We start from the raw sequence: 12,275 nt of genomic DNA on the forward strand, positions 1-12,275 counted from the left end.
ATTCACAATATACTCATACTGAACATACTTTCAACTCACTTAGTACTGTCTGATTTTATAGCACACAGTTTTAAAGAGTATTTATCTACAATAATCTATAATCCAACTACCCTTTTGAGTCTGGTTCCTTTCAAGGTTTCTTCCTCATGTCATCACCGCACATTTTTCCTTGCCACAGACCGTAATCCTGTAAAGCAGCTTCGTGACAAGTTCTATTGTTCGAAGCACTATAGGAATAAAACTGAATTGAACTGAATAGAATAGAGATTGTCAGAACAGTGTTGATAGCGATGTTTGTTGAGGTGGGGCTGCAGGGTTGGTTTTCACACTGCAAAAAAAAAAAAAAAAAAGTGCTAAAGAATATAAATAAAGGAACGCTGTTATATCTTATAACTGCAGTCCATATGTTTACTAGTCTAACTGTTTAACCTGGTATTCATTCATCCACAGATTTGCGATTTGTAGATTTGGGATTTAGAGACAAATTATTGGCAGGACTTATTGAGCGACGATTTATCGGCAGGAGAAAGAACACCGGTCCTGGATGCAACCTGTACCTGTAGTGTACCTACAGTGACCGCAAAACAACTGCAAAAGGGACATGGCACAAAATTTCCTCAATCATGTATGATGCCTTGCAATTGTGAATAAATGTACAACTGTTCTGTAATTGTCACAATTAAAGGGATGGGAAGACCCAGAGGTGATTTGGCAACATCTGCTTTGAATGATTAGATTCATAACTGGCCAGCACTGCATTCGACCATGAACATTAACGATGTGTTCGGTGTTCCGTCGCCAGTGCCAAATACTGTTCAGCAAACAGTGGTTATGTTCTACTAAATCAAGGTATGACGCAGCTAACATTGAAATGACTTGCTGGATTAATTATAATTAGCAGTGCATTGAATATGCTACTGGCATCGTCAGACTGGAACACAGCGTACTCTGTGCATAGTATGCAAACTACACAATTGTTCTGAAGACAACCATTGTTCACTTGCACAAATCCAAACAACTGTTCTGTATGTAGAACGCAGGCGTACTATTCATCCATGCTGAATTTTAAACCACTTTAGTATTTCAGTAATTATTTTAAGTTTGAATTTTTTGACACCAATATGCAGTCTTCTCACTCTTTGACTGTTGCATGTCAGACGGCATCGCAACAAACTCCTACTGAAAAAAAAAAAATGTTAAAGTAGTAGTAAAAGGTTTTGGCTATTTTTTAGTGACTTAACTTATTTAGAAATAATTAGAAGTCTGGCTTGTGAGAATAGTGTTCATTAAATGGAAGTGAAAATCTAAGTGTATACTGAATCCAAAGATCCAGTTTATCACAATCTATCACAAAACTAGTTTAATGTACATTTCAGATTTAGGATTAAAATATAAGGGATGTTTTTTGTTTTTTTTTAACTTCCTTGTTTACTAGTATTCATAATGTAAACAAACTAACAGCTCAGTGAATCTACAGTAAAAATAAAAGTCCAATTTTTTTTTTAGATCCTTACAGTTTTTAAAGTCATTAAGTCATTACACAGACCCTCTCTGTGCCTTTAAATTCCATTGCATGCTGTCATCAGGCTGTTTGCAGGAATTTAGTATAACGTTGGCTGGTCCACCCAGTAAATCATCCTGGGCATTTGCAGACCAGGAGGAAATACAAGTGGAAAAGACGGATGACCAGGACACACGAGTTCGATCTTCTAACCAAAAAGGAGAAATTCTAACATTTTCTGAGGCTTCAGCTCAAGTTTCAACAGTCAATACAAGATCAGTTTACGTATTCATGAAGAGTCAACAATCTTCTTGGTGGGGGGGGGGGGGGGGGTGCATGCTTCAGAGGGTGTACGATCATGATAAACTCACAAAAGATACGAACCAGACCAGTGATTACTCACATTCAATACACTATCATGATGATGTCATCAAAGGCAAGCTGAAGTCTCAGTAGCAGCAGCAGTCGTCTTTAATCCTATTAGAGCTGATTAAGACTTTTAGCAGGACTCAAGCCTCTTTTGAACTGAAACCAAATGTTTAACCATTAAACCAGCTTTGGCAAGCTTCCTACTACTGCAGCAGAAATGACATCGGCCAGTTGCTCACTGAAGGTGAAGAGGAAAGCTGGTAAAATCAGGCATTGTGTTTTGTCCTAATATGATGCCAGACAAAGTGTCATGTATATAAAGGCCACTAGTGAATAAGGGAAAGATATTCTCATTTTACTCCTAAGTTATCTGTGTCAATTACACCTCAGTAATATTAAGATGTCTAATGCCCCCCCCACCCCACCCCCCCCCCCCAGCTCATCTCATGAAAAAACAGTTTTGAGCCCATATGATAAAAATATAAGGTTTTCTATTACATTAATAGTCCTGATAGATTATATGCATGTGAAGAGCCATAAGAATAAAAAAAAAGAAATAAAAAATAAAAAGCCCTTAAACTGTGGGTGTGTTGTTACAATCAACACAGGGTTATAATATCATACTGGTGATAGAATATTAGAACAAAGCTATTATGGCAAAATGCAATGTTTTAGAGAATATAATGTTTATTTTCATATCAGAAAAAAATCATTTACATTTAAACTAATGGTACTGACCTCAGAAGTGTGAGACATGGCAGTTCTAACCTGAATGAAGGTTCTGTAACCATCACTTTCCTGTGATGAGTTAATGTCCATTAATCAAATTGTTAATGCATGTGATAAATTGCGTAAGCTTGAAAATAACATTCCGTTGCCTGAGTGTGAATCTAGTAAATTCTAGTACTTCAGACTGTCTTCCAGTAACAGCAGCTGGCAGGCTCTCGACAATCTGTCTGCTAAGAGTCTTTAAAATTCAGAAAAAGAGCAATCAGGCGGTGGAGGGAGAGAGGAAATTTATTGAACAAGCTTAACCCCAGCATTTGCTCGTAGCCTACACGTGAATATAAGATGTCATGTCATCATGCCAATGTCATGCCAATACAGGTAATGAAGATGGTAAAGAAATCTGCATTTCCAGCAAGTTGCACAGAAAAGATCTGATCCAGATAAACAACAGGATTGAGAACATAGAAGGGAGTCCATCCAGTCGTCCATCCATTTTCCATACAGGTTATCCTACACAGGGTCACACAGAGCATGGCGCTTATCACAGGGAGCTCAGGGCAGAAGGCGAGGGGATGGGACGGGATGCCAAACCAACGCAGGGCACAATCTCACACACATTCACTCACCCATTCACACACTACAATCTGGAAATGCCAGTCAGCCTAACACAGAAGGGAGTGTGTAACTGAAGTCAAGGTTGGACTGAAATTAATATAATTATTAATAGTATATATATATAGAATCATATTTTGTGCCTGTAGTGTATGAGTGGATGTGTGAATGTGTATGTGATTGTGCCCTGTGATGGACTGACCATTCTCCCTGGGATAGGCTCCAGGTTCCCCACGACCCAGTAGCATAATCAGTATAGAAGATGAATGGATAGATAAAATCATTTTAAAGCAATATACATATACGATAAAATATATACTCGATGTTATATCCGTCCATTTTCTGTACCGCTTATCCTACAAGGTCGTGAGGAGCCCGGAGCCTGTCCCAGGGGACTCAGGGCACAAATCCGGAGACACCCTGGACACTCTGGATGGTGTGCAGGACACAATCTCGCACCCACTCACACACCCATTCACACACTACTGACACTACAGTTTAGACATGCCAATCAGTCGACAACACATGTCTTTGGACTGGGGGAGGAAACCGGAGTATCTGGAGGAAACCCCGAAGCATGCGGAGAACATGTAAACTCCATGCACACAGGGCGGAGGTGGGAATCGAACCCGCATATTATATAGTATAGTATAGATATTAGCACTGTTGTACATAGATATTAGTCATGTAAAACATATTTATGAAAATGGAGCACCTTCTCATGCTTTAGGGATCCTCCTGATGGCAGGTGCACACTAAATTCCCACTTCATCACAAAAGTCTTATCACTTTTATAACCCCTTCTTACTCTTATCAGTCGTTTAATCGTTTAAATTAGACCTGATCTAAGATAAGAGATGTTTACCTGCAGCTCGCACCACGCCACCTCCACTGTGGTCTCCGTGTCCAAACCTTTATAGACGGTCTTAAACGAGCCTCTGCCGATCTCCACGTTAAACTTCAGATATCGGCCATCGGGAGATGTGGCCACGGCTTTGGTCTCCACGTCCTCCTTTTCCTCTTGCTCCCATCGGCTTTCGAGTCTTTTGATCAACTTTTGGTTGCTTTTCGTGGGCTCGGGGTCCGAATCCGAGCTCGCCTCGTGCGCAACGGCCACCGGAACCGCGGCGTCCCACTGCGCTTTGGATGGTGAGGACTGCGGAGACGCCGGAGATGAAGGACTATCGACAGATTTTAATTCTTCTGTGCGTCTTTCGGTTAGGACATTTTGGTCGGACCATGATGGCGCGCTGTAGAACTGCGGCTCGAGCTCCAGTTTGTGAAGCACGTACGAGTTCCTCCTGGCGCTCAGCGCGTGCGCTCGAAGATCAACAGGTAAACTCGGAAAGCCGAGGCCAGACACCTCCACTTCTGCATGGGACATGCTGCGAATGAGTCCAAGCAAATAAACCTATTCTTCTTCTTCTTCTTCTTCTTCTTCTTCTTTACATCCTTTACATTACGTCATTGAGGACATCGCGTTCTGCTGGTGATTATTTGGAGTCAGTCGGTATTTCTGCTTCGCTGAGCTGGTAAAATGAAATCTGAGATTAGAAAAGTCGAATCAATAGAATTAGCAGCGAATTTATTCTCTACTTAGAATTAACAGAAGGTTTTGACTACTTTTTTTTTTAACACAAACAACTGAGACGGACGAATTGTTCCGCGGTTCATACGATGCACGCGCATTCGGTTTACTCTGCTTAATTAACGCGAGCTCTGCACAGCTTGTTCTGAACGCACGAGCGCGAGTCGAGCAGTCGCCGCTGTGTGTGCATGAGCCCCGCCTCCTCCTGTACCTGAGGCCAGCGTGCTGCTACATCCCACAGTCCATGACTGCCATATACACTGTGACCACCACTACTCCAACTTACAGTCCATGACTGCCATATACACTGTGACCACCACTACTCAACTTACAGTCCATGACTACCATATACACTGTGACCACCACTACTAACTTACAGTCAATGACTACCATATACACTGTGACCACCACTACTAACTTACAGTCAATGACTACCATATACACTGTGACCACCACTACTCAACTTACAGTCCATGACTGCCATATACACTGTGACCACCACTACTCAACTTACAGTCCATGACTACCATATACACTGTGACCACCACTACTCAACTTACAGTCCATGACTGCCATATACACTGTGACCACCACTACTCCAACCTACAGTCCATACTGCCATATACACTGTGACCACCACTACTAACTTACAGTCCATGACTACCATATACACTGTGACCACCACTACTAACTTACAGTCCATGACTACCATATACACTGTGACCACCACTACTCAACTTACAGTCCATGACTGCCATATACACTGTGACCACCACTACTCCAACCTACAGTCCATACTGCCATATACACTGTGACCACCACTACTCAACTTACAGTCCATGACTGCCATATACACTGTGACCACCACTACTCAACTTACAGTCCATGACTGCCATATACACTGTGACCACCACTACTCCAACCTACAGTCCATGACTGCCATATACACTGTGACCACCACTACTCAACTTACAGTCCATGACTGCCATATAGACTGTGACCACCACTACTCAACTTACAGTCCATGACTGCCATATAGACTGTGACCACCACTACTCCAACCTACAGTCCATACTGCCATATACACTGTGACTACCACTACTCCAACCTACAGTCCATGTCCAACATATACACTGTGACCACCACTACTCCAACCTACAGTCCATACTGCCATATACACTGTGACTACCACTACTCCAACCTACAGTCCATGTCTAACATATACACTGTGACCACCACTACTCCAACCTACAGTCCATACTGCCATATACACTGTGACCACCACTACTCAACTTACAGTCCATGACTGCCATATACACTGTGACCACCACTACTCAACTTACAGTCCATGACTGCCATATACACTGTGACCACCACTACTCCAACCTACAGTCCATGACTGCCATATACACTGTGACCACCACTACTCAACTTACAGTCCATGACTGCCATATAGACTGTGACCACCACTACTCAACTTACAGTCCATGACTGCCATATAGACTGTGACCACCACTACTCCAACCTACAGTCCATACTGCCATATACACTGTGACCACCACTACTCAACTTACAGTCCATGACTGCCATATACACTGTGACCACCACTACTCAACTTACAGTCCATGACTGCCATATACACTGTGACCACCACTACTCCAACCTACAGTCCATGACTGCCATATACACTGTGACCACCACTACTCAACTTACAGTCCATGACTACCATATACACTGTGACCACCACTACTCAACTTACAGTCCATGACTGCCATATACACTGTGACCACCACTACTCCAACCTACAGTCCATACTGCCATATACACTGTGACCACCACTACTAACTTACAGTCCATGACTACCATATACACTGTGACCACCACTACTAACTTACAGTCCATGACTACCATATACACTGTGACCACCACTACTCAACTTACAGTCCATGACTGCCATATACACTGTGACCACCACTACTCCAACCTACAGTCCATACTGCCATATACACTGTGACCACCACTACTCAACTTACAGTCCATGACTGCCATATACACTGTGACCACCACTACTCAACTTACAGTCCATGACTGCCATATACACTGTGACCACCACTACTCCAACCTACAGTCCATGACTGCCATATACACTGTGACCACCACTACTCAACTTACAGTCCATGACTGCCATATAGACTGTGACCACCACTACTCAACTTACAGTCCATGACTGCCATATAGACTGTGACCACCACTACTCCAACCTACAGTCCATACTGCCATATACACTGTGACTACCACTACTCCAACCTACAGTCCATGTCCAACATATACACTGTGACCACCACTACTCCAACCTACAGTCCATACTGCCATATACACTGTGACTACCACTACTCCAACCTACAGTCCATGTCTAACATATACACTGTGACCACCACTACTCCAACCTACAGTCCATACTGCCATATACACTGTGACCACCACTACTCAACTTACAGTCCATGACTGCCATATACACTGTGACCACCACTACTCAACTTACAGTCCATGACTGCCATATACACTGTGACCACCACTACTCCAACCTACAGTCCATGACTGCCATATACACTGTGACCACCACTACTCAACTTACAGTCCATGACTGCCATATAGACTGTGACCACCACTACTCAACTTACAGTCCATGACTGCCATATAGACTGTGACCACCACTACTCCAACCTACAGTCCATACTGCCATATACACTGTGACCACCACTACTCAACTTACAGTCCATGACTGCCATATACACTGTGACCACCACTACTCAACTTACAGTCCATGACTGCCATATACACTGTGACCACCACTACTCCAACCTACAGTCCATGACTGCCATATACACTGTGACCACCACTACTCAACTTACAGTCCATGACTACCATATACACTGTGACCACCACTACTCAACTTACAGTCCATGACTGCCATATAGACTGTGACCACCACTACTCCAACCTACAGTCCATGACTGCCATATACACTGTGACCACCACTACTCAACTTACAGTCCATGACTGCCATATAGACTGTGACCACCACTACTCAACTTACAGTCCATGACTGCCATATAGACTGTGACCACCACTACTCCAACCTACAGTCCATGACTGCCATATACACTGTGACCACCACTACTCAACTTACAGTCCATGACTGCCATATAGACTGTGACCACCACTACTCAACTTACAGTCCATGACTGCCATATAGACTGTGACCACCACTACTCCAACCTACAGTCCATACTGCCATATACACTGTGACTACCACTACTCCAACCTACAGTCCATGTCTAACATATACACTGTGACCACCACTACTCCAACCTACAGTCCATACTGCCATATACACTGTGACTACCACTACTCCAACCTACAGTCCATGTCTAACATATACACTGTGACCACCACTACTCCAACCTACAGTCCATGACTGCCATATAGACTGCCTAAAAGGTGGAGCCCAATATTAAAAATGTTAATGTAAATATTTCTCTGCTGGAGCCTAGTTAGGCTGGTGAATTAAAAATAAAAAGCTTTGAGCAATTATACACTACACGACCAAAAATATGTGGACATCTGACCATCACACCCATGCGTGTTTCTTCCTCTAACTGTTGCCACAATGTTTGAAGCACACAGTGTCTTTGTATGCTGTAGAGGCTCAAACCTGTTCCAGCATGACAATGCCCCTGTGCACAAAGCAAGATCTATACAGACATGGTGTGCCAAGGTTGGAGTACTTTTGCCAATGTAATGAATATACAATGGGTTGGGAAAGTATTCAGACCCCTTCCATTTTTGCACACTTTATTGTGTTACAGATGTAATTTACAATTGAGTAAATTCATTTTTTCAAGTTCTAGAGACATTTTAAGGTAATCAAAGCAAACAGGGTCCACCTGAGCTCAGTTCGGAGTGTCTGAATACTTACCTAAATGAGAGATTTTTGATTTTCATTAAATTTGCAAAAATTTGTACATTTCTGTTTTTTCCCCTGTCATCATTATGGATTATTTTCTGTAGTTTCATGGCCAAAAAAAAAAGGTACAGTAAATACATTTTAAATTAAATCTATATATAAAACGTGTGCAAAACAGAATACTTTCATAACCCACTGAACTTGAACCTACTGTCTGTCAACATCCTTGTCATCCTTGCCATTTAATTTCATCACCTTATATACAGCACTCCAGTACTTTCTCAAGCACAGTATGATAGATGATACCTTGCAGGCCTGAAGATAAAGTCAAAGTGTACATTTCAAGCTCAGAACTTTCCCAGAAGGCATTATATTCTGATGTAATTTGAAAAATCCACTCCTACGACCTTCCCCCTCGTGCTGCAAGAAACAACTTGTGACATAGTTCATGTGACTTCTAAATCTTAACATACACAGTAGTTCATCGCAGCATGTAACAGTATTGCGCTGATGTATTTATGACTATTTTGCATTAGCTGCGCTGCGCTGCGCTGCACGGGCAACTGCCATATTTAGAGATGGAAATGCCACAATTTGCGCAAAATGCCATGACTGTTCATTAAAAATATCATTCTAGTTAAATAATTCTAGCTGCAAGCAGCGATCTGCAGGGTCCAAGCACCCTTCTGAAACAGCGTCACCAGTGGCCAGTTCCTGCCAAGCTACATAGAACACTGAAGAGTCCATGGATGAACATTGCTGTTTTATATACTGTTAAATGCCTGCTATAAGCTAATTGGCAGATGGCAGCCATGTTTTTAAATAACCCAGCCATGCTTAGAAATATACTTACAGATAAACACAACGACAAATTCCAGCTGTATTGTCTTACAGATCCTGTGAAAGCTATTGGAACTTTACATCGTTCAGAGTTGTCTTGAACATGCCTTTACGTTTAACCCCACCACGAGCTACAGATGTAAATGAAACTAGATTTAATGGGCATGTGGTTGCCATATTGTTTACAAATCTCAGCTTGTTTTGATCAATATTGAGGTTCAGACGGTACTTAGTGTTTTGACACCAATTTTGTGTATATCAGCCAACAATTCCAGGACTGATTTGCAAATGTGGGTGTGGCTAAATGTCCCCAAAGAGTACAATTTATGGCTTGAGCCACTGAATCACTAGAAGAAAATCATTTTCACTGTATATCATATTTTACATGATATATGCTTGTTTTTACCTGCAACAACAGTAGCCTCCGTGGCCAATTTGTGGGAGGTTCCTTAGGTTCCTAGAAAGTACCTAGACTGTTATGCCATTTGTGTGCACTAAAAATATAAATCCAATACAATATAAATAATGTTATGTAAGACAGAGGCAAGCATATGTTTAGGATGCCTCTGTAGTGTTAAATCAGTGTATACCAGTGTCAAGTGCAGGTTTGTGTTTTTGTATTACATCTCCATGTACAACAGAGGGCGCCACCAGGAAACATTTTATCATGTAGAATATGACACTCTACATTTTCCAACCATGTACAACTCCTGGCAAAACTAATGGAATCACCTCACTTAGAGGATGTTCACCTGGATTTTTTACCTCATAGCAAATAAACAAATCACAGATATGAGACAAAACAATTTTTGTTTAATAAGTGAACATTCTGGCTTCGTGAAACATACCTCAAACAAATTAGATGAAATTACTTTAATTAATGGTATTTTTTTCCCCCAAATCAAGTAGAGGTAACAATTACGGAATCAATCAATGTTTAGGTGAACATTACGGAATCACCTTGTAATTTGCATTTCTAAAACAAACGCCAGCACAGTCTAAAAATGCACATTAGTCTGCAGTCAAAAGAGAGTGTTTACAGACCTTAAAAGAGTGCTTAGACCTTTTGAAAGGAAACATGGTCCCAACAAGAGAGTTGTCAGTTGAAACAATGGAAAGGATTATAAAACTCCTTCAAGAAGGAAATCCAGCACAGAGTGTGGCAAAAGATGTCGGTTGTTCCCAGTTAGCTAGGTGTAAAATTTGGTGCATACATACGGGTAGACCAAGAAGACGGCAAACGTCAGGATAGAAAACTCAAAGCAATATGCCTTGAAAATAGAGAATGCACAACAAAACAAATGAAAAACAAATGTGACAGAACTGTAAGAAGTCAGCTGACTGAAATGGGATTTACGTCTAGAAAAGCCACACAAAAACCAGCAGTAACACCTAAACAGAAGAAAACAAGGTTCCAGTGGGCTAAAGAGCAGCGATCATGGAGTGTGTACGATCGGATGAAAGAGATATTCAGTGATGAATCAGGATTCTAGGAGACGATGCTGGAACTTTTGTATGGTGCTGTTCTAATGAATCATATAAAGAAGACTGCCTGAAGTAAACAATCATATTTCCCCAATCATTTATGATATGGGGTTTCATGTCAGGTAACGGACCAGCAGTGTACAGAAGTGTTGGACACTTTTCTCATTCCATCGATAGAATATAGGTTTGGTGATGATCAAGTCATTGTTCAGGATAATAATGCATCTTACCACAGGGCAGAGAGTGTTAAAGCTTTTCTTCAGGAAAGGCAGATCAGCTCGATGACATGGCCAGCAAACAGTCCGGATCGCAATCCCATTAAAATTTATGGTGGAAATTTAAAAATATTTGTCCATGGCAAGGCTCCATCCCGCAAAGCTGATCTGTCAACCGCTATTTGAGAAAGTTGGAACCAGCTTGATGGAGAATATTGTTTTTCATTAGTGAAGTCCATGGCTCAAAGAATTCAGGCGGTCATAAAAGCCAGAGGAGGAGCAACAAAGTACTAATTGTGATTTTTTTTTGGTTGACGATTCCATAATTTTTTTTCCCTTAACTTGATCTGGAAAAAATATGCAGTTAATAAAAACTATTTAATTTAATTTGTTTGAGGTACATTTCATGAAGCCAGAATTTTCATCTATTAAACAAAAATTATTTTGTGTCAGGTATGTGATTTGTTTATTAAGTTAGATGTTTACAGAACAGCAGCATAGCTAGTGACTCAAATCCTGTTGGTATGCACATTAACCCAATGCTAGACATCAGTAGAAAATGAGATTTTTAAACCAATCATGCATCACTGAACTTGCTGTAACTTGTTCATTTTGATGAGACTGCAGTTGCGACGTCAACTAGGTGCTATCCATATCTTTACTTTAAATTTGGTCTTTTTTTTTTTTAATTTCTAATCCCATTTTTAGTTTTCAAATTGGGTTTATAGCCCTCAAGCTAAAACAAGAGGAAAAGGCAAATGCACTGTCATACACTAGAAAGAGATTTTAACTAAACATTTGGAACATGGAAAATGTAAACCAGAAAAATATTTTGAACATTAAAACACTAGGGAAAAACAAAAAAAAAAGAAAGAAAAAAGAAAAAAAAAGGTGACCCAAAGAAACACATTGGTGTCCCTGCTTATGATTATCAACCGGAAAAAAATAAAATAAAAACATGCACAAGAG

At 41.0% G+C, this 12,275-nt stretch overlaps 1 protein-coding gene across 1 annotated transcript in view; it reads right to left on the reverse strand.

Annotated features, from left to right (window-relative positions):
- Positions 1–4,981, reverse strand: part of wnk4a (WNK lysine deficient protein kinase 4a) — a 52,552-nt gene extending 47,571 nt beyond the window's left edge. The window contains exon 1 of the mRNA XM_053640400.1: positions 4,077–4,981. Within this exon, the coding sequence (XP_053496375.1) occupies positions 4,077–4,595 (519 nt within the window). The 5' untranslated portion in view covers positions 4,596–4,981. The remainder of the gene's footprint in view (positions 1–4,076) is intronic.
- Positions 4,982–12,275: the final 7,294 nt, after the last annotated feature.

This window comes from Ictalurus furcatus, chromosome 13 (assembly GCF_023375685.1).
Source record: "Ictalurus furcatus strain D&B chromosome 13, Billie_1.0, whole genome shotgun sequence".
NCBI lineage: Eukaryota > Metazoa > Chordata > Actinopteri > Siluriformes > Ictaluridae > Ictalurus > Ictalurus furcatus.